Source organism: Coptis chinensis, chromosome 3 (genome assembly GCF_015680905.1).
Source record: "Coptis chinensis isolate HL-2020 chromosome 3, ASM1568090v1, whole genome shotgun sequence".
Lineage (NCBI taxonomy): Eukaryota > Viridiplantae > Streptophyta > Magnoliopsida > Ranunculales > Ranunculaceae > Coptis > Coptis chinensis.
In genome coordinates, this window is record NC_141458.1 from 73,062,928 (window position 1) to 73,087,416 (window position 24,489).

At 36.4% G+C, this 24,489-nt stretch overlaps 1 protein-coding gene across 1 annotated transcript; it reads left to right on the plus strand.

Moving 5' to 3' along the window:
* The first annotated feature begins 99 nt into the window (after positions 1–99).
* BASS2 (Sodium Bile acid symporter family) lies at positions 100–10,426 on the plus strand. Its single transcript, XM_086602589.1, has 13 exons — positions 100–456; positions 536–614; positions 1,398–1,521; positions 1,651–1,692; positions 1,843–1,956; positions 2,078–2,140; positions 3,517–3,644; positions 6,424–6,505; positions 6,847–6,898; positions 7,049–7,146; positions 7,286–7,444; positions 9,880–9,969; positions 10,060–10,426. The coding sequence occupies exons 1-13, from the start codon at positions 324–326 to the stop codon at positions 10,135–10,137; spliced, it is 1,242 nt and encodes a 413-aa protein (XP_086458715.1). The 5' UTR covers positions 100–323; the 3' UTR covers positions 10,138–10,426.
* The last annotated feature ends 14,063 nt before the right edge of the window (positions 10,427–24,489 follow it).

The window sequence follows — 24,489 nt, forward strand, 5'->3', positions numbered from 1 at the left end:
TGGAGTCAAATTGTGCCCAACACAATAACATGACTCATAAGCAATTGTTGGTTCTTAAAACTGGTCGATATAATACAACGCCAATCATCAGTAAAATATGCCCCCGATATATTCCGATATTCCGGAACTGGTCAACAGCAAACAAAACTCAATACTATTATTATTACTGTTGAATTGATTTCATGGTGATAGAGACAATATAGATATTATGTGTGGCTCTCTTTCATTTCATATTTTCATCCACACTTTGTACAATTATTTTTTGCCTATCCTCTCTTTCTTTCTTTCTTTGTCCCTCACTTCCACACTCAAAAATTAAAAAAATGGCTACTTCTTGCATGACTTCTTCCATGTCTAGACTTGTACATAAAAAATGTAATTGGAAAGGGTATTCTACCTCTTGCAACAGACCCACTTGTTGTTTTTACACAACAAGACTTCCTACCAACTTGGCTGGTATGTCTGTTTTTACTTGTTTGGGTTCTTTATATTTGATATATTTTCTGACTTGGTTTTCAATTGTTTGAGGAACTAGATATGCGAAGGAATGTTGTGAAATGTAGTCTGCAGAATCCCATTCATGCTTTCAGTTCACCAATTGTTCAAACTTCCCGGTATGTAGTGTGTATACATAGTTGATTGGGAAGTGGCTTATTTTGTTCTGTTTGTTTATATTGTTTTATTTATAACAAAGTCTTCGGGGGATATCGAGAACTGAGATCAAGTACAACGGTACTTGTTGAGCAACTAGATAAGTAACAAGTATATATATTTGTAAGAAAGGAGACTGAAACTGGAACTTAGGCCCCACTGGTATTCCTATTAGCGTTTTTGCGAAATGAAATGAGACTTTAAACTTTGGTCAGTACAATGTTTGGAGTGAATTAGGGAGATAAGATACTTGGTTCTTACTCAGTTTAGATGAGTAGAATGTTTGCAGGAAAACATTTGAGAATTGTCTTGTCAAGTGGAGACAGCCTAGGGAAGTGTGAGAAACATTCACCTGATTGGGTATAAATCGCAGAGTTCATAAAAGATTCGTGAGGAAGGTACTTATCAATCTGCCATAGCTAGTAACAACATCTCACTTACGTACATATCCACACTATTTAGGCCTATTCGTTGATCAATTCAATGCCCTCACACGCTTTTCTAAAGTTATTCCGCAGTCAAACTTTTCAAGTCATCTTAACAGGAGTTTTATCTGTTTGCATGTCGTTCTCGCATTGTCTATGGAAACCCTCACAATGTGATGATCCCTGGCCTTATAGTGTTTCTTTCTCTCACCTTTGTGTTTTCCTTCATTTTTAAAGTTTAAAGGAGAGTACACTTTGGATCTTTGTGAATCAGATACAGTATGTATTTCTGAATAAACAGACTATTTTATGCTTGTAAAGGAGTCATCAAGTGTTGTGCAAAGCCGAAGCAGATCTATCAGGGAATGTGCCCAGTAGCACTCCAAGTGGACTCAGTCAGTATGAGAACATTATTGAAACGTTAACAACTCTTTTTCCTCTGTGGGTATGTTTAATGTAGGGTTTCCGTGAAACTCATGGATGACCATTTCTTTTTATCTTTCCAAAATTCTACTTTTCTTAGTTTGCTTTCAAAATAACTGTTTGTTCGATTCTGATCTGTATCTTTTGACAGGTCATCTTAGGCACAATCATTGGTATATACAAGCCATCTGCGGTAATTCATCTATCTGTATCTGCTTATTGAGAATAAGTTGTTACCATGATCTGTGCAACGTGTTTGACTAACTTTGGGCTTAAAGTCTATGCTATCCACTTATTTTCAAAACCGACATTGCATGATCACTTACCTCTGGTCCTCCTGCAGGTTACTTGGCTACAAACAGATCTTTTCACAGTTGGCTTGGGTTTCCTCATGCTTTCAATGGGTTTGACCTTGACGTTTGAGGATTTCAGACGATGTCTTCGAAACCCTTGGACAGTAAGATGCAAACCGCTTTTTGTGATTCTGAACGTTAGCTTTAGTACATATCAGATCCATTGATTATATCTTCACATCTTATGTTACTTCACCAGTTTAAGAACTGCTCTTCTGGATGCAGGTGGGTGTAGGATTTCTTGCTCAGTACATAATCAAGCCCATATTGGGCTTCTTGATTGCAATGGTATTTGGCTTGTCCTTTTATTATTATTATTATTTCTTCCATTTTCTTTTTGTTGCTGAAAATTGGGACTTATCAGAGTAGATTTTTTTCTCTTTGTTTGCTTTAGTAAGATGTTGGTAATATTGATTGTGCTACTTCGTTTGAGCTCTTTACTATTAAGTCTGATTGTATATGGTTAAACCTGGTTATTTTGGGGTTAGAAAAATAAGTTATATTTGGCCAGTCAACCCTACTCAACAATACTCTTGGGACTGGGCTTTTGGTTTCTCACTATTCAATTATGAAAAATTAGATCACTACTGAAAACTAGAAAAGAAGAAAATAGATTTCATTGACTTGCATTCTCTGTTCTTCACAACACTTACATAGTGAGTTAGTTACATGACATAGTCGGCTACAGCTGTCAGTTACAAGAGTTGGTTTGTTAGTTGTTAACAGAATGTATGAGCTGGACAAGTTAGTTAGAGTGAGATGCTGAGCTGGAAGTCTGAAGCTTGAGCGTGGGAGTTATATACTCTGATACACCCCCTCAAGATCATTGGATGCAAGCCAATGAGCTTGCCAGAAAACCTGAAAAATCTATGAGACAGGAAGCTTGAGCTTGTTTTGAAGTTGCAGTCCCTTGATCTGATTGCTTCTCTTGTATATCTGTAGGCTGTACTGAAAGGCTTGTCTGTAGCATAGTAAATCTGTTAGAATAATCCCTTCTTAAAGATATCTGCCCAACTGATCCTATGTGCATACAAACTGAAATTTCAAAACCTTCCACTCGTCTATTCTTATATTATACATCTTTGTATTTACTCCTTGTGGTATTGTCATATTGATAAGTGTAATATGTGTGATAAATTATAAGTTACAAATTTACTGTGTAGAAAGTTAATAAGAATACATGGTGTAGATAGATCCGAAAGGAGGAGTGGGTTTCTGAACTGACCCTAGGCTTTTTGGATGAAGATGATGATGAGACCATCGGTGACGTGTTGTATCAATTTGGTTTTAACTTTCTCGGTGGGGGTGTGTGTTTGTGGGTGGGTGGGGGGTGGGAAGCAGTTGAAAGCATTGACCTAATAAGCACATTTCCGTAAATGCTAGTTTATTTTCCAGTGAGCATATAACCATTCTACTTGAGATTTGAGAATAGTAAGTTTAATTGATTTTTCAAGAACAACTTTAATTTGCAAGTGTTCGGCTAAGCAAAAACTTGTAGAGGTTAATCTATGCATGTTCAAAATGAGCACTATTTTATTATCAGCAAGTATTCGGGTACTGTTTGTTAATCTATGCACTATTCAAAGTCAATAGTATTTTATAATGGTTGTTTGTTTCACATATGAGTGAGTTTCGATGCCAAATCTTGTTTTCTTGGTTTGCAGAGTATGAAACTGTCTGCTCCTCTTGCAACTGGGCTTATTTTGGTCTCATGTTGCCCCGGAGGCCAGGCATCAAATGTAGCGACCTATATATCCAAGGGGAATGTCGCACTCTCGGTTCTCATGACGACGTAAGTCTATTTTGTTGGTGTGTTTTTAAATTCTGTTGTCGGGATAATTATGTCCTACCAAGTGGTCCACGTACGTATATTTATTCATAACAAAATGTTGGTCTGTTTATCTTCTCAATGCATGCTGATGGAGTTAACAAGTATCGTCTACGTATTTAGTATGTTGGATATTCCATGTAGAAAAGATAATGCAGATTTTGAGCATCCAAGTAGTTGATGTCATGGTTAGCCATGAACAACATGTTTGTGTTGGGATGGACGTTGGAATGTCCAAAGTGATGTATTCAAATGGTAAAACAGTTATACGTTCATCAACTTATCTGCTTTCTTCGTTAAAGAATATTGTGTGCCCTGGCCATGCGACTCAAATATCCCCCATGGTCTTTCGACGCTTGCTCAAAAACTATACCTTGGGCACTAACACAGCAGTATGCCCATGAATGTCATGCCTACAGCTTGCGGGAAGACGCTATAAAACATTAATCTTTATCATAGTTTGGTGGTATTGGGTGGTCTCATGGGAAAGGTCTCTTTGAGAGCGTTCCAAATATATAAACTGTATTAAAAAACGACTTGGCAATCAAAAGTAACGACAATTTAATATTTAGTAAATAAGAAAAATACAAAAATCCATCTCTCTCAGCCTTGTGTCGCAATCATTCATCACTATGTGTTATATTCCTTTTTCTCCCATAAATCTCGCAACCTTCACAGCCACTGAGTAAACCGGCACACTGCCCCGATGTTTTTGGATCATCCATGTCATATAAGTGGAAACAACACGTGGAACCGTTAGATTAGAGGGGAGGGCGGGGCCTACTTCCCGCCTATATACATTGTCTTATTTGAAATGTCTTGAATCAGCTGAACAGATGCTGTAAAAACCATGTAGAGCCATTTCGAATATTTGATTAACTGTCGGCAACTCCTAACTGGCTTCCTCAATAGTAAACCCACATTCTGTTGGTCTTTGTCATATTCTTAAGAAACCTCAATTCGTATGTTTCTTCTACCTGAGACTGTTACCCTAAACATTTTTTCATGTTTAATTTTCAGAATTATTTAAGATGTCAGAATTAGCACCGCTCGAACTACAAATTTCGTATTGGACTTGGAATAATATGATGTTCTTTCAATTCTATTTGTTAGGGTGCACTACCTGGTGCATCAGATGGCTTTACATATGAATGGATAGCTCAGCCTAGTTTCCACAGTTTGAGCTAGTACTACATTTTGAGAGAGTTTTTCACTTGGAATTTTTCGCCCATCCATGTGTACATTATTTTCTCAGACTATGATGAGCATGTACTTAATTTTTTAACTTCCAGCTCTACAAATTAAAGCTTATAGGTTGCCACAAACTTAGCATATAGTCAGTTTGGGAACGATCATCACATAACACCTGAAAATACTTCTCTCTATTAAGTTCGTATGAGTAGTGTTACCATCATAACAAGAATAATCTTTCAGTATCTCTTAGCCACTTAATTTTCTGGTGCACAATATGATATGTTACTCTAAGTTGTTCTCCGCCATACTCTTTCTTGCTCCAACTTATTTTGACTTTTTGTGTGACTTTTGATGGAGGCAGATTCTCTCCTTACGGAACACAACCTGAATCAATCAAAGAGCCACCCTTACCCCATGTGTTTCCATTGATTTCTTCCTTGACTTTTTCGTTAATCATCTCTTCTTCTTCTCTAATTTCCCGTCTTGGCGCATACTACCTTTCTTCTCAAAGTATCTTGATGGCCTTTAGGTATTCATTTAAAAAAAAAATCACTTTGTAGTCTCGATGTATGTCTCCCCATCCCAATCTAATTGCTTCAAGCTGGTAGTTATGAATTGACAGAAAGATTTCGACTTCATAGTCTCTTACAGCGTGTCTATCCAGCCAATTATGTGTGCCTGTGAATCCTGCTTCTGATTTGAGTCCAAGTAATAGTAGTGCCTTTGGATGGGATAGATGAATTCGAATCTTTAGCTCTTTACCTGGTATCATGGAATAAATAACTAGTTTATCTGCCTAGGAAATCTCAGAGTTCAGTTGTTCTTCTTCCTTCCAGCTAATTGATAGTACATCTCGGTCCTTGTTGCACACAGTACTGCAACGAACCTGTCACCGTTTCTTCTCCTGGATTTCAATCTGTCAGTGGGTAAGCTTCGTCCTAAGGAAGCACATGGCTAAAAACAACTGTAATAAGAAGTCAGAGGATTCATGAATTGTTCACTCGATGACACAGTGAAATTCTTAATCCCAATAGATCAAAGGAAGAAGACGAGATATGAAGATATATGTGGACACAATAAAGCGTACTTAACTAGTTGGGAAGTGGGATAAAGCTTTGATATTCTTATAGGTGTCATACCTGACTTTGGTTCACATTTGGCTTTGATATAGCTGTGAAATTTGAAAGTTCCTATTGTAATTGGCTTTGTTCGTCTAGGTAGGATCTTTTCGAGAATTTACTGACAGTCAAGGTTAAAAACAGTGTTATTTTATTTTAATTTTTTTCTTCCTTTTATTTTGAGAGATAATTGTTCCCAATTTCAAGCCTTTCATCAGAGTAAAGAGCTTTTCAGTTGGTCGTTGGATTGTGAGTCTGACCTAACCCAACGACTAAAGGATTAAGACTGTTAAGTTAGCAATGAAGTTTCTTGGGGTCAATCGTTTGAAGATTTCCTCCCATCTTGATTTATTATTGCTAAACTTTGATTTTGTACACATGAAAACTTTGGAAGTACTGTTTTGTATTGACTCCTCTTTTGGGTTATGTAGGTGTTCAACGATTGGCGCAATTATTATGACCCCATTGCTTACTAAGCTTCTTGCAGGTCAGCTTGTTCCAGTCGATGCAGCGGTAAGTTCATTTTGGCTGTATTTGTAAAAAAATTCCTTAATAGTTTGACTGTATTTAATACAAGTCATTAAGCTTTTCAGCCTAGTGGTGCATCTATTATAACTATCTAAAGATCTCATTCATTTGGACAGTCAGGGAACATTTATCGTGAACTGTTGTTTTAGGAGAGTAATGAATGATGTTGTAATTGGAATTTTGGTTCCTAAGTATCCTTTCTGGAATACTCAGATTTGTTTGTTTTCATGGTTCACTTGCATGGAAACGCAGCACTGCATAAAATCACAGACCTCTTTGTCCATACCACCTAAATACTTCAGCTAAGTGTTCTCTAATCTTTGCAGGGCCTTGCTCTCAGTACTTTCCAGGTTGTTCTACTGCCAACAATTGTTGGAGGTAACCATTATTTTTTTAGTGGAATGATATATGGAAGTTCTAGGGAAAATTAGCCTTTTGTTTTAAGAATGATAATTTATCACGAAGAGTACTGAATTATGGAAATTATCAATGGATATCTATGTTAAATGTGATTTTTATTTGTCTCAGTGTTGGCCAATGAGTATTTTCCCAAGTTCACTTCGAAGATAATTGCAGTCACACCTTTAATCGGAGTTATTTTGACTACCCTACTTTGTGCGAGCCCAGTAAGATTACGACTTTGAAGTCATTATGCATATTAATTACTAAAATTTTTTTGGTGTCTTTCTTCATATTCATGCTCCAAGAATAGAGGATTGTTATAATTTGAGACTACTGAAAAATTGAGTTTTGCGTGTTTCAAAGATTGGACAAGTTGCGGATGTCTTGAAGACTCAAGGAGTACAACTAATAATACCCGTTGCTCTCCTGCATGCTGCTGCATTTGCTCTTGGTTACTTTTTTTCAAAAATATCATTTGGTGAATCGACTTCCCGTACTATTTCCATAGAATGTGGAATGCAGGTAATGTTCTTTTTTTGCTAATGTATACGATATACTTCCAACAAACACATGTCCTTGTTTTTTTTTTTGGTACCAGCACATCATACTTGTTGAGAGGTTATTAATATTAAATTCTTATAGTATGTCATTTTTGCTGAATTATTAGTTATAATTTGCATGAACAGTAGAAAATTGAGGCATTCATCTTTTTGGCCGTACTCCATGGATTACCATTTGTGAACTAGGTCAAGATCTTGAAGTTTGACCCTAATTCTTGGGAAGCTAATGTTGATGCATGTCCGAAATGCTGTAGAGACCATTCTTGCTAAGCGAGACGCTGTACATGGGAGATTCTGATAATAGTTAATAATTAATGATTTTATTTATTGTGGCACAACAATTATATCCATTGTGCTTAGATGAGCCTGGCAACTCACAGTTTTGATGGTACAACTATGAATCATTCACAATGCTCGTTTTAAGTTATACAAGAAATCTATTGAAATAAACTTGGGGACAAAAAAATGAATCACAAAATATGATGACAGTTGGGTTTATTTATTTATTTGTTTGTGGGAGTGTGAGTGTATTTATTTATATATATATGTACATGTATTTATTATTATTATTATTATTTATTTATTTATTTATTTATTTTTGGGAGGGGTAGGGATAGATGGTCTTAAACTTGACCTAGGTAGTAGAAAATTGTTTTTGAAAATAGGAGTTCAGTTAGATGGACAGTGGTGTGAGGGTTGAAGTTTCACCAGGATATTCAGTGTCAGACTCAGCAATCCAAAGAACAGGATTGGTGATCTAATATTATTCGTGTTAATGTAATTGTATACTCCATAATATGTTTGAAAGAAAGAATTGTCGTTAAGAAGCACACATTTCTGGTGTTATATGACTACATTCATTCCACAAATAAATTTGAATTGAAACCCTGTACAGCAGGATCCATTGAGTCAGGTCAATGAGTCATAGAGTCTGGCACATGTTCAAAAGGGGTGTGCTGCCGTTTCAGAAGAGTCCATGTTCATGTCTGTTGCCCCTCGCAAATTATTTTACTTCTCATTGTTGGCCATGTACACTACTATGTCTTGTGACTTCATGCCAACACTCGTTAGACAATTAAACTTTGATCTCAACCGTTAATATCGATAGTGTTACGTGTTATTTGATTTCATGAAACCAAACACACGTATGTGACCACCACCTGAGAACAAACTTATAAAACTCAAATCCATATGCATAAAAGAATTTTGCATTTAATAGTGTGTTTGCTCTGCTTCACGTGTCTAACGTGGGTGACTACCAGGTTAAATATATGTATATTAGTGCGTGTCTACTGTGATTTTCATGTATCCTTAATCATGAATTCATGATATATTCTTTCTATATCATATTTTGTACCAATCCAACTAGAACATGCTTTTTTTTATTGGCAAGCCTGTTTTAAATGAGACCAGTAACTCTTTGATGCTGGCAGGGTTTGAGCCCCAGACCTTTGGTATCATCACCCAAAGTTTTTACCGACTTTGCTAGTTGGCACTTGCTAAGTAGAACAGTTTTGAGTTCCCCAGGACTGTTGTTAGAGTTATGTGCTTTTTTTCAGTCGAATCGTATAAAATTTGTATGCGTGAGGTTAATATCACACACATTTGGTGTTTGGGCTGTGAATGGCTGTGCTTGTCTGCCCTGCAAATTTGGGAAGTTTCCATCAAGAGTTATAGCTAAAACAGGGTATGACTGTATGAGTAAAAGGAATTGTTAGGTTGTTCCACCCCTGATCTACCAAAAAGGATTCAGATTTTGCTGAAACTTTGCAAATTTGAAATTGAAACAAAGTTTTGACTTGATTGCCATCTTTTTTAGTAGGAAACACTGATCAAATCCTTGACTCATGCCCTGTTCAAGTTATATTTCATCATGGAAAAGTTTCCAAATTTGCAGTATAAACAAGAGCACATATTTGGTGATGAAAGTGAAAGGTGTATCATGATACCACACATTATTGTGAAGCAAGTGTGATTGCTTATAAAGAGTGATGACATTCACATTCACATATACATATCCTCCAGTAAACTGAAATATTGGCATATAATTGCAAATTGTCAATTGATGTTGGACCATTGCTGATACAAATTTGGCTTACATCGTATACATGCTAATTAATCGCCAACCGGTAGAACGTATGCTTTGCTGGAATGTCGTTTTTTTTTAACATGTGAAACTGATGTGACTATTGCATTGATCAAAATTGTCCCTATTATGCTTAACACTTTATGCTACTGAAGTGTCCTTCTAAGGTGCTGAAGCATTCCGAACTTGCATCCAAATGGGAAAGAACTGCTTTGCACTATAATAAAAGAACGATATTTATGTTCTGGTTTGTTTTTCGCAAAATTCATAGTGATCTCGTAGTATGTTTAAATTTTTTATTACTTTTACAGAGCTCTGCACTGGGATTTTTACTTGCCCAAAAGCACTTCACCAATCCCCTTGTTGCGGTCCCCTCTGCTGTCAGTGTTGTTTGCATGGCGGTATGAGCAATTTATGATATATTTTTTTTAACTCAACACTGTTACTGGACGTCTTTTGTTAATTTTTTGTTTTTGTTTTGATCTGTGCAGCTTGGTGGCAGTGCCCTCGCTGTTTTTTGGAGGAATAGACCAATTTCAGCCGACGACAAGGATGATTTCAAGGAGTAAACTTAGCTTCTGTTTTTTCTACTGGTATTTTTTTGCTTAAAACTAAGTATGTTTAGGTGAAAAGTTTTGCCTCTGTATGTAGACAGTGCTAGTGAAACTTGGTCCTTGCTAGTTTTGTTTTAGGAGGGAAAAGAAAGGTTCGGACTAGGTTTCTGAACCAGAGGATTAGGGATGCGCATATTGCCAATGACTTATCCTCCTTGGAGTTGAATAATAATAAGACTTAGAATGGATGATTCATGTATAATGGAAAATAATTATGTTATCGTTATAGATGAATTTTGCCTCATCTCCTAATGTTATTAATAGAAAGATGCTTGGAAAACATTGACAGAGCAAAAAGGTAGAACATGAAAAGAAGTTGAAAATAGGAGAAAGGGGGAGAATGGTAAGGGACCCAGCAGTAGATCGAATGCATTTATGCATGCTAGCAGAATCACAAAATTTGAAATATATCCCACTCACCACAGGCCCAGATTACTGTGGCGGCGTACCCCTGGGAACCCACTAGTTACTTACATTAGGTAAGAAGATTTTACTCTCACCAGAAACAGCATCTAACCAAGGCCCGGAACAGCTAATTTTGTTAAGCACAGTCATACTGCTTGAACTCCCGTACAAGCTGTAAGGATGATATGGCTTCTGCTAAATATTAGTTTGGTTCGAAGGTGGCGAAGACAGATCGAAAGGATAAAATAAGAAAGCCTAAAGATGCTGTCAGAAGTTGATGAATTGATGATTGTATAACAAGGGCTACTGTAAATAAATACTAGTCAGACTGATTATTATTTTCTCTACATCCACATACGATTCAGATTTATAGTGCAGTCAAGATCAATGTTAGAAATTTAGCAGCTATAATTTGTTATCCGTTAAGCAAACAAAGTAGTCGATAATCTCTATGGAAACTTCATGGTCAGAATGGTAAATGGTTACATAAGCCGGGCAGCGAACATCTGATAGCAATGTAAAACAAATTTCCATTACAATTTCCTTTATAAGTTTTCCTTATGAAGTCAAAGCCCAATAAAGCCTACCATAAGTCTTTTCTTCGTAAAATTTTACGGCCATTAATTACAGACTTCCTGGTAAGTTTTATATGGATGTTCGGCAAGTTAATTGATTGAACATGGTTACAAACATCTGAAACATATTGCAAATGCGTACTGGTTATTTAATCCACATATGGTTACGGGTGGATGTATAGATATCGCAACATTTAGCAACTTTCAGCTTTGTCAAGGGTTAAATGTCAACCTGTATAACTGATACATATTTGAGATTTGCGTGGACACATCGTCGCCGATGACATGGCTATCTGGATCCCGTTCTTTGGAGTTAAGTGAGAGGCTTTGATCAGAAGCATACAGAGGGAGAGAAGTGTGGGAAGTGCGTTTGAATCTAGGAAGATAGCTAGACACTTTACTTGATTGAATTCAGTTAGAGTAGTGATGAAAATCTTATGAGATATTTTAGTTCAGCAAGTTCAGCAAGTTCAGCGTAAGTGGGATCGTGGAAAAACTGAGTAGTGGAGCAGAGTGAAGAACTATTTGAAGGGAACTTTGTTGGTAGTTAGAAAGTAAATTTTCTTTCATGCCTAGCTGCCTTGTTGAGCCCTTGTATGATTTTGTTGCTCTTATTCTTAGCAACAATGATAATTAATGGCCACACGCCCACACATATCAAATACTAGTCCTCGTGTGACCTTTTCAGTATACTATTTTTGGATATGGCCATTGGTGCTATATATTGACAACCAGTTTTTCTAAATTAGCATTTGAGTACCGAGCAATTGGAAATAATCATCACCGAAGTTCTGAATGTGTTCTTGTAGGGACACTATTAACTTGGCTGAAGCTATGCCATAGCTAATAAGTTAAAAAATTCTGAAAATTTTCAAGCGTTTCCAAGCTTAGCAGGACATATGATGGAATCCAGGGAGAAATAGACTTGAACACATGCATGATAAGACTGTAATGCAACTTTTTCCGTAACCAGGTCTACCATGCATGGTTGCTAGAAAATAAAGAGATGCTAAGACATCCCTAGTTGTTGGGACTGGAGTGGCTAAATCAATCATCTGAAGGGCACAATGACAAAATTCTACTCCACTCTAGATCTTCACACTGGAAGAATATATTTGTAGGCCTTGAATTTCACGGTGGCGAGTGATTGAATAGTATCGAAAATATCCTTTAATGAACCACACAAAAATTGCTGACTGACTAAACTTGTGGTGGGCCTTGGGCTTGATAACTTTTCTTTGAATGCAACAGTACCCTTTAAGCAATCTTTGCAGATGCATCATGCATTCATGCCATACAGTATTTTCACTAGTGCATTTTTATTTGAATGAATCTTACATACAACTCGACTTCACAAATTTTACTAGAATAATGCATCGTTTGTTGGGACTTTGCAAGAAACAATTTACAACAGGTAGCACTTTATACCAACAGACAAGTCAGATGGTAAATGTGACTAGAAATTTGAATTATTTCAGTATTAGTCCATGCATCACCTAGAAAGTTTAAATATGAATTGAACCAACATGATTCAAAGAACAAAATATATTCCAGTAATGATTCCTCATTTGACCCACAAAAATATTTCCAGATACGCATTCCCTTTCACTACATTCAACAAACTTGGAATCTGCAACCTAGACAGAAGTAGTGAACTAAACACAACAAACAAACAAACAACAACACGTCAGCGTCACTCGTCAGCATCATGTACACCAAAAATAAAATTACCAACCTCTACTTGTAAAGTAGACTCATTCTGAATGAATGTTGTACTCAGCAAGAGTATGACCATCTTCAAGTTGCTTCCCACAAAAAATGACCTCTGCTGATCAGTTCGGATACCCTCCGTTTCTTCAATTTTAGTCTTCACATAATCAACCGTGTCAGACCTTTGAACCTCAACGGTGATCATCTTACCAGATTGTGTATTGACCACCATAATATTACAGAGGGGTTGACAATGATAGTAAAAATTTGTGTTCGTAATTTCAAGTTCCATATCTTCATTTTCCAGCAGCACCGTCCACAAACCGAGAAAATTTATAGTCCAAAACTCGTCTTCAAATTTGATACGCTTACCAACTTTGAAGTCAGGCCTCATACGGTTAGACAAACCACACCATACATCAGTTGCTTGACCCGTAGTAGTCTGTAGTTTGGACTTTAATGTGTTTGGAACTTCATTTGGGCTTTATTAGAAAGAAAAATAATAGATCTATGGTTTTCAGGTTTCACCTAAAGAGTAGGATACGGTAGTTAGATTTTTTTTTCAGAACATTATGGTTTGGACTTTGGAATATCCCTTAAAAAATGGTGTGTTATCATTGTGGTAATCAAAGAGGTCATAGTCCAAGTTCACGGTCTGTTATTAGCTAGAGGGTTCTATGCTTCTATATAAGAGGGTGTACTCAAGCCATCCAGCACTAAGACAATGAGCAGTAAAGCTTGTAAACAAAGCTCTTAAGAAACAGAGCATTCTATTAATGAAATCTATGTGTCAGTGTCTATAGATACTAGCAAATCGATCACCCACTACTCTTCTGTTCCTAACATGACCTAGGTGGACAAAAGCTACTGGTAATAAACTAGCCATGCAGGGAAGCCAACTTTGGGGCTGATGCAGAAGCAAGGAAAAGGAAGCCTTCTACAGTTCTACCTATTATAGAGAACAAGTTTTATGGAGTGATTCTAAACCTGAGTTTGTCAGTGGAATCTCTACTTTAAGTCCCGCGGAGTCTTCAGTATTGCAAATACGTACTGGTTATTTTATCCACATGCTTACGGGTGGATGCATGAAGATATCGCGCAACATTTAGCAACATTTAAATGTCAACCTGTGTAATTGATAACATACGGTTATTGAGATCATTTGCATACGGGTGGACACACCGACATGACTATCCGTCTATCCGGATCCCATTCTTTGGAGTTACGTGAGAGACTGAGAGGCTTCTATCAGAGGCATACAGAAGAAGAGAAATAGCATGTGCGTTTGAATCTAGAAAGATAGCTACACACTTTACTTGATTGAATTCGATCAGTTAGAGTAGTGATGACAATCTTATGAGATATTTTAGTTCAGCAAGTTCAGCGTAAGTGGGATCGTGGAAAATCTGAGTAGTGGAGCAGAGTGCAGAACTATTTGAAGGGAACCTTGTTGGTACTTAGTGAAATCACTTTCATGTGTTGCTGGGCCCTTGTATGATTTTGTTGCTCTTATTCTTAGCAACAATGATGATTTACAGCCAGACATATCAAATACTAGTTCTATTTTTGGATATGGCGTTGGTGCTATATATTGAATATTGACAACCAGTTTACTAAATTAGGATGAGTACCGAGCACTTGGAAATAATCATCACTGAAGTTCTAAAAGTGTTCTTGTAGGGACACTATTAACTTGGCTGAAGCTATGCGATATTAAGTTATAAAGTTTTGAAAATTTTGAACCGTTTCCAAGCTTAGCAGCGCTGGATATATGATGGAATCCAGGGAGAAGTAGACTTGAAGACAGGCATGAATGTATGATAAGACTGTAATGCAACTTTTTCCGGAACCTAGATTGCTATGCATGATTGCTACAAAAAAAAAGATGCTAAAAGCCTAAAACATCCCTAGTTGTTGGGACTGGAGTGGCTATACCAATCATCTAAAGGGCAGAATGACAAAAATGTACTCCACTTGATCTTCACAATGGGAAAACTAAGAGAAAATTACCAAAAAATACATCAAAACACTTTTTTTTTAGCAGTTCTAGAGTGCGCCGGCTGTATGGCTGCGCTGGCATCTAGAGCCTTGAATAAAGACTCTGCCATGCAATACACACGAATCCCTGCCTAATGGAGAGCCCAGATGAGAGAGTACCCGTACAACGTGCGTACCTTAGATTTTGTCTTTTTTTTTGTTTTTTTTTCAAATAAACATTGAACTTACACAATACATCGTACTTAGGTGTAGTGTTAGTGACTTCGTGGCATGCTCCTAAATGATGAGGTGGACTAAAAAAAGTACTCAAACCATATGGGTCAAATCTGATTCATTTCATTGTTTGGCCTTGCAACAAATAATGGGCGTTGCAATACCAAAGACCATAGAGTAAAATGAGTTAAAATTAAACCGATTTAACTCTTTTTCTTCTCAGTAAGGATGTAATTCGAGGTAATCAAGCCGAGCTTCACTATTCTCAAGCTTGACTCGTTTATTAACTGAGCTTTGAAAAAAATTCAAGCTTGGCTCATATAATATATGAACGAGCTCGAGTAGTTTGCTTATCGAGCCGAGCTTCATCAAGCTCATTTGTTAGATGAACGAGTTTGAGCCGAGCTCTGAGCTACTCTGCTCAAATTCCACCCTTACTTCTCAAATAGATGTTCTAGTGTTCAACTTATGGGTTGGGGTTTACAGAAAACCGACCACCAATTGGATCGTTGCCCTTACTTCTAAAATAGATGTTCTAGTGTTCAACTTATGGGTTGGGGTTTACAGAAAACCGACCTCCAATTGGATCGTTTTGGTAACTTCCCTTTGAAAGGTGCGAACCCAACTCACATTGACATGAATGTTTTCCCATCTTCTCTTTGAAAACATAGAACAACAATTATTCAAAATGCAAAATACAATAATTTTATGGGTTGTCGGAATCTTCAAGACTTTGTAAGAGTATCTTTAGGAGAAAAACCAAAAAAACACCAAATATTTGAACCAAACCAAATACCAAACCAAAAAAACACCTACCAACTTTAGGAGCGATATCAAATAGTTGACATCAAATGATGCGATTTTAGATAAACCGCGTCGTATAGCCCACGCAACTTTCATAAAACCGCGCCACAGAAGCCCAAGCCCACGCGGTTTTCTATAAACCGCGTGATATGTCGCACATCAACTTTCTTATTTCTTCTCTTTTCAAATCTCTCACGCGGTTTTCGCAAAACCGCGTGATTGAAGCCCACACTCTAGCCCAAGCCCATGCGGTGTTCAAAAAACCATGAGAGAGATTTGATACAGCACCAAAGCAAACACTGGTGTTTGTTTTGGTGTTTTTTTGATGTTTTCATCAACATGTGTCTCTCCTGAAGATGAAAAAACACCAAAGTTTTCAATTTGGTGTTTGATGTTAGGATAGTGTCTCACCTAAAGGTGCTTTAACCATGAATAATTAAGATTGTCTGCGTGTTTCTCATCTAAATGGTGAACACTCATTCATCAGGTTGGCTTCAATTCTAAAGAGAGCTCAACACATTTTGTCTTCTTTTTTTAATGAAAAATTACGGTGATTGAATGGAATGACAAGTTTTTTGATGAATTGTGAGGAAGATTGTTAGGTTTTCTATTGGGGGATTATTAATTCAAGAAATTGGTCCCAAGGCCTAATTTTGGGGAAAATGAAGTCTAGTGGACACGGTTTTTTGTGAGTAACTCACAAGGACAAATTTTGGGGAAAAGTAACTCACGAACCCACTATTTCAAAATTAGTAACCCTCAAGGACAAAATAAGTTGGCCTCGCCTTTTTACATTTTTTAAAATGCCAGTTATACCCTTCCGTGAAAATAACCCTCAAGGACAAATGACCCGGATTTAAAATAAATATTTTCCGATTTTACCCTTTATGTCATTTTACTATGAACAATGAGTGTTCATACATTATACTGGTATATGAACAATGATTGTTCATATCCAAATAGGTGAATATACTTTATACGATATATTGATGTATGAACATTGAATGTTCATACCAAAAGGACTATGAACATTCAATGTTCATACCCAAAGGACCAAGGACTATGAACATCGAATGTTCATACCCAAAGGACTATGAACATTGAATGTTCATACCCAATCAATGTTCATACCCAAGGACTATGAACATTGAATGTTCACTATGAACATCGAATGTTCATACCCAAAGGACTATGAATATTGAATGTTCATACCTACTCAATGTTCATACCCAAGGACTATGAACATTGAATGTTGACTATGAACATCGAATGTTCATACCCAAAGGACTATGAACATTGAATGTTCACTATGAACATTCAATGTTCATACCCAAAGGACTATGAACATTGAATGTTCATACCCAATCAATGTTCATACCCAAGGACTATAATAATTGAATGTTCATGTATGGATATTGAATGTTCATGTATGAACATTCAATGTCCATACCCAAAGGACTATGAACATTGAATGTTCATACCCAAGGACTATGAACATTCAATGTTCATACTAAATACACCAGGTCCTTTCGTCTGGGTCGGGACGTTAATTATTTTGCGTCAGGAGTATACTTGACATTTCATCTACCCGATCCATTTTTTATTTCACATCAAGGGTATACTTGACCTTTCATCTACCCGGTCCTTGTGAGTTACAAAAATAAAAAGGTGTCCTTGAGAGTTACTTTTTCTGCATTATTTTTGTCTTTAAGAGTCACTCCCTGTTATTAATTCAGTAATTTGAGCTCTGAAGATGGTGGGGTGGGGGACTTAAGTCTTGATATGTTGAAATTTTGCCCATTGCTACATGGTGGAATTTTGGTTAAATCTATTTCATGAAATTTAAGTAGAGTCCACCTCATGTGGTAACGGTACACGTAAGCATGCCATCCAATTGTGAAAGTTCAATGTTTATTTAAAAAAAAAGTTCGTAAAGTTTGATGTATTTTTTGGTCATTTTATCAAGAATTAATATATATATGTAGGCCATGAATTATCGAAAATGTCCTCTAATCAACCACACAAATATTCCCGGTCTGCTGACTACTAAACTCTTGTGGTGGGCTTGAAAACTTTTCTTTGAATGCAACAGTAGCCTTTGAACAATCTTTGCATATGCATCATGGCATTCACGCCATACAGTATTTTCACATTGTGCTGGACCCTAAGGAACCTAAAGAGACACATACTCTCGAGTTTCACAATAAACTACAAGCTTGTACTAAAAAAGCTAAGATGGGTAGTTTTCCATTTTGTTAAATCCTAATCTTATTAATCAAAATTTGATTTAGTATGCAGTAATAAAGGGATGGGGAGGGGAGGGGTGGTTGGAGCACTTTTCACTTTACTAATAAGAACATCCAAAGCAAGGTTAGTCTTGTATCCATAACAAGGTTAGTCTTCTATTTATTTACTATAACACCACTAATAATAATGGAGCATCGGATCTTATTCCAACAAATGGGGTTTGTAAAGGTTAGATTTCGTTAACTGATAAGAGCCTAAAACTGTAGTTTTAACTCCTTAACAATATTGCTTTTTGACCAATTATGTGATTAATAAATAAGAGTTAGTACTGTTATCGTGTTCTTATGTATTTCAGGCATTGGAGTCGAATATGTGCAGAAATGCCCCCCTTTTGCGAGATAATGGAGCAAAGGTTGGTTGCTAAAAAGTTCTATGATTAAAGGCCAAGATTCAAGGAGAAAAAGTCTTTTTAAAGCCCGATCAAAGCTGAAAAGTCAAAGTCAACGCGGGCAGAAATAGCTCACAAAAGTCAGCAGAACTTCCGGAAGCCGTATCTTTGGACTCAGACCTACCTTATGTCAAAAAGACCGGCTCGGAACGAGATTTCTAATGGTCCAAGCCTTGACCCAATCAGAGGAGCAGAAGTAGGCGAAAAGGCTGTTGAAGTCAAATCCAACTGAAAACCCCTTTGTGGACTGAAGTAATAAGGTTTTGGGCTCGATTTTCTGGCCCAAAACATGGCTCCTTAGCCCATGCACGAAATTGTGGATCTTGTCTCCTCCATATGGGAGACAAAGACTTAGCTCTTAAGCATCTAGTTTTTTTTCCCTTAGCAATTATCCAATAACTTAGTTTTTAGATATAGTTTTTACTTCATAGAATTAGTTTTTTCCATTCTAATAGATTAGTTAGAACAAAGAATGAATATTATTTAGAATCAGATTTAGTTTTATAATAAATTATTAGTTTTTTATTTCAATTTAGTTTATTGATTCAATCCTTATTTAGTTTTAGTTGTCTTAAATTCATAATTAGGTTGTCTTAATTTGATAATTAGTTAATTATCATCTTAGTTCTAGATTAGGTTTAAATCTTGTTTTAATTCATTTGGAATCATTATTATTATTATTCAATTAGATTTATTAGTTTAATCATTTATTCAATAATTGGTTGTTCTATGTGTTCTTGTGTTAGAAATGATAGTGTAATGATTCAAGGCTAAAACCTCCATTAGAGGGATTTGAAGAAGCCTTGATAAAAACTTGATTGTTGTTAGCGTAGAATAGTTTGTAATATTCTATTCCATTCTAGAAAGTAATTAGTTCACCATGAGAATGAGTTTGATTGCTTCATATGCTAGTTGTTAGTTGATAGAGATTATCATGAACAATTAGGGATTGGAAACACCCAATTGTTATGCGAAAGCATTACAATTCGGATTACGACAATTCCTCACTAGTTGATTAAGTCGAATTAAGGTGGAATCAAATCCCCCTAATTCATTATCATATAGTCAATTTAGTATTTCCGTATTTTGAATTCATCCCATTTAGTATTTCTGTATTTTGAATTATCGCATCTTGATTAGTATAATTTCCATCGTTACTCTCATCAACTTTGATAGACTGATTATCGTAGTTAACATTGAATTCTAAAGAACTAGGAGTGGAACAAATTCTCTACTCTACTTATTGCAATAGCATCGAGAGTGTAGAAAATTTTGATACTTTAGAACGGAAATCAGTTTTAGTTTTACTTACGTTTGAGTCTCGTTACTTATTCGTAGGTAAAACTATCATTTTACCTTTTATCATTAACCTTATTGACATAGACAATCTTTGGGGAGAAAGGGTTTGATGGATTGAATTGATCGAGTCCGTATAGATGAACTGCCTACGTATCAAGTTCTCTCTGCTGGGGGGAGACTTGAATTAGGTCAGAAGTAGTTCCTCATCCTCTTTATATAGGTAAGGTGCCCGCACCTCTTGCACTCCCGCGTCAGGTCAGATCCAGGTCTTCAGGTTACTCACCAGCCATGATGGCGAGTTATGGACATTTATTGTGTTGCGTACTTGAAGCTTCGGTCTTGATGTCAGTCATAAAGACATACGTTACTAGCCGTTGTGGGATGGGGAGAGTGAGTGCCGAGCAGATCGCTTCTGAGCGAGATTGTCAACTCTACTCGAGTCACTTTGAAGCGAGCTCCCAGGACGAGTACCTGAGGTCGGTTAGTGGTGATATCGCTTTGAGCGCGAGTTGCATAGGTCGCTTGCCTGAGTCGAGTCACTATAAAGTGAGCTTAAAGGACGAAGATATTAGGTCGATTGGTAGTTCTGTATATGCTGGACACCTGTGTGATATTAATTGGATGTGAATATTACTTCCTCACACAGCCCCATCTCAGTAGGTCGCTTTTTGCATGGGAGCGACCTCCTGAGAGAGAATGATAGCATGTGTTTTAGCACATGTGAGGATGCGAACAGAAATAGTAATGCCTCGTTTCATGAAATTTGAAAAGACGCTACATAAGGGTATGTGTTAGTTTAGGGTTTTAGTGTAATCATGACGTGCTTTGGGAACTGAAGGGTTTTTTCTTGAACAAAACCGCATCTGGAGAACTGGAGAGCCACCGTTTTGTCATTTTTTAGAACTTGCGAAAGGTTTAGAGTATCCAGGTTAGTCTTTCCGCCATTTTCGTTTTCTCTTCTTGCTTTGAAGGTTCTTGTTTGTAGTCTTGTTTAGGTTGTTGTGTTGTAAGAAAAGAGAGAGAGAGAAAGTGAAACATGTCTAACTCAGATGACACTCTTTCTAACGAAGTAATAGAGGAGTCGTTAGGGTTTGAGAGTGAGGAGGAGGTGGTAAAATCTGATTCTGTAATTGCTGTAGCGAGTAGTTCTGGTCGTGAAGAGGTTTCTATTTCAAGTGGGTTGTCCCCTAGAATCGTAGATAAGCGTGTTGTTAAAAGCTTTGTAAATTTAAGGGAAGCTTATGGTATAACAGTAGCGACCTGGAAATACACGAATTGGGGGAGGATGCAGACGTTTTTAGCAATGCGTTCGTTCTGCTGGGTTACGGGGTCGTTATATGTGAGGGGCAGTTGCGAGCTGGTATGAGGATACCGTTCTCAAAACTTACATGTGAATTTTTGAATTTTTGTGGGAAAGCGCTCTGCCAGTGTAGGAACCGTTATTTTAGAATGCAAATATCTACAAACCGCGAAAACCCACACGCAGCGGAATTAATGGGGTTCACGGTTTTGGATAGGAAAACATACCTCTAAATCCGGCTTAGTGATAACTCTGAGAATCTAATAGCTATGAATCCGAATCAACAATCAACCCCTTGATCTTCTGTTGTATTCTTTTAGAATAAATTGGACGTTGTGTGGGCAACGATCTACCAACCCCCTTCTTTCTCACAAAGCTAGATCCAATTTTGGATCTATCTTTCCTTGCCTCTCTTTTCAATCCAGTAAAATGAATAGTGAATAGTTAATTTTGGCCAGGAGAGAAGGGATCTATTTATAGGCTACAACAGGGACTATGAGAAGAAATTAGGGTTGGGCTTCCTGACGGACTTGGGCTTCCTATGTTCGCCCAGAATACACGGCCCAAGTCCGTCAACAAATGGCTTATTCCACTAAAGGCCATTGTTGCACTACTGCCCTAATCCCAAATTTCGTGTCAGCGTTTATGGGCTCCATATTATATGCTCGTTGATCTCCCCGTGTTTAAGATATCAAATGTCCGTTGATTAAGTCAAGTTACTGACAACTACATTAATCAACTTCTTATATCCTTAAGTAGTACCACTCAACCTCATTGTCATGTCGGAATAAATCCACCTGTAGGGTTTCCATGACAATCTTTTTGAGCTCCTCAAGGGGACATCATCAACCCGACTTCCTGCGGGTTACAGATTCCTTCTATAATCAACAACACACCTTACATACAATGTCATTACCCAATCCATCGAGTTTGTTGATTCACAAATGAATCTCACTCATTGATGATTTAAAGCAATGTACAATGCACGTAAGTGCCCGTTATTATATCCGGATTAAGATGACAAACATCCATAATAATAGAGGCATTTGTTATCTTATATAGTCAGTATAAAAAGAAACAACCTCACTTGGTTCTGTTCAATACACACAAAGTGTACTAGTGTAAACCTATAGTCAAGATAGACTAATACCAGATTATACTACAACCGTACCAATGGTTTGTCCAAATCCATCTAGGTTGTGAACGATTACTTATACTTTATAAGGTACTGATAATATGATCTTTTGTGTATTCACACCATATCATCTACAACATAAAGTATTAGACGCATGCATATAACTAATAACATATATAATATGCATAACATTTGCCCATATGATTCTCATTCAAAATATAAAGAATTAGAGTTAATACAAAAGTAATGCTTTTAGTATATAACCCTATCAGCCAGTTCGTTGGCAACATTTGGCGTGTGCTTAGAGTCTTTGATTTGTTGAATGAAAGCGGAGAGTACTGCATTGGGGTTGCTGATATTATTGAGCACTTCGCTATGAAGTGATCTCTTGCTAATAATTTTAGCTTGCAGACGCTAGCGAGGAAATTGAGCATTCTGGTCGGTGTGAGCAACGAGCCTTAGGAGAAAAGGCCGTTGTTGTTAATTGGAAACTATTGTGCTGGTGGGTTTGTTGTGCCTACTAGGGTTTGCAATTTTGCTGGTATGTTGTAGTGTTCTTTGTTTTGCATTGAGAAATACTTGTTGTTTTGAACTGACTTTTAAACTGTTTGTATTGTAGAGGTTGTTATTACAAGGGGGACCAAGCGTTCTGTTCTTGAGAAGTTCTCCCGTCTTAGCCGTTCTGAGAAGCAATAGATACATCCTTAAGTAGCTCACTAGTTTTCGAACCCGTCCTATGAACGGATGCCGTTATTTTAAATTATTCTAAAAAATATTAACAATTATGCAAAGCTATGAGATATATATGAAAATTATATTAATCACTCATTCAAATTTCTTGCACTACTCTCAATAAAAAGAAAACACCAAACCTTGATAAAACCTATCGACTTCTTTTAGTTGTTAGGTTTAATAATTAAAGTTTTATGAGAATGTTCAATGTGGCGAAGATGATATTGAAACTATTTGAATAGTAAGACACTCTCAATCATAATAAAAGAATTATGATAAACATTATTTAAAATGTAAAACTATACTTGTTGAGATATTATATTCCCCTTTCAAATAATACAACTATGTTTCGAGGTTAGTTCAATGCATTTGCATCAAGTTTCTAATTTTATGTTAATTATTCATTGAGGTTAGTTCAATGTAGTTATTACATCTAGTTTCCGATTTTCCATTAATTATTCTTTGAGATTAGGTCAATACAGTTGTATCAAGTTTCCGATTTCCCGTTAATTATTCTTTAAGGTTAATTCAGTGTAGTTGCATCAAGTTTATGATTTCTCATTAGTTATTCATTAAGGTTAATTTAGTGTAGTTGCATCCAGCTTTCGATGTTTCGTTAATTAGTTTTTGAGATTAGTTCATTGCATTTCCATCAAGGTTCTAATTTCTCATTAATTACTCTTTTAAATTAGTTCAATACATCTGCATCTAGTTTCTGATTTCCAGTTAATTATTTTTAGAGGCTAGTTCGATGTTCAATGCATTTGCTTCTAGTTTCAAATTTCTGATTATTTATGCTTTGAAGTTAGTTCGACCAGTTACATTCGATTTTTGATTTCTAGTTAACTATTCTTTGAGGTTATTTCAATACATTTGTATCAAGTTTCTGATTTCCCGTTAAATATTTCTCAAGATATTGCATCCAATTTCTTATTTACCATTAGTTAATATCTGATTTTAGTTTAATGCAGTTGCATCCAGTTTCTGATTTTCTGTTAATTATTCTTTGAGGTTAGCTTAATATAGTTGCATCCAATTTTTGATTTCTAGTTAATTATTCTTTGAGGTTAGTTCAATGCATTTGCATCAAGTTTTCAATTTCCCGTTAATTATTTTTTGAGGTTAGTTCAATGTAGTTGCATCAAATTTATGATTTTTCGTTAATTATTCATTGAGATTAGTACAGTGCAGTTGCATCCATTTTTCAATGTTTCGTTAATTAGTCTTTGAGATTAGTTCTTTGCATTTGCATACAGTTTCTGACATTCCGTTAATAACTCTTTGAGGTTAGTTCAATATATCTGCATCTAGTTTTTGATTATTTATGCTTTGAGGTTAGTTCAATGCAATTACATTCGATTTCTGAGTTTTCGTTAACTATTTTTTGAGGTTATTTCAATGCATTTGCATCTAGTTTTTTTTATTTTCCACCAATTATTCT

Bases quoted from the DNA above. Each gene is read 5' to 3' on its own strand.
- BASS2 (XM_086602589.1), top strand. From the start codon at position 324: ATGGCTACTTCTTGCATGACTTCTTCCATGTCTAGACTTGTACATAAA. The intron at 1,522-1,650 runs GTATGTTTAATG...ATCTTTTGACAG, and splicing joins CAACTCTTTTTCCTCTGTGG to GTCATCTTAGGCACAATCAT. The intron at 7,445-9,879 runs GTAATGTTCTTT...TTACTTTTACAG, and splicing joins CCATAGAATGTGGAATGCAG to AGCTCTGCACTGGGATTTTT.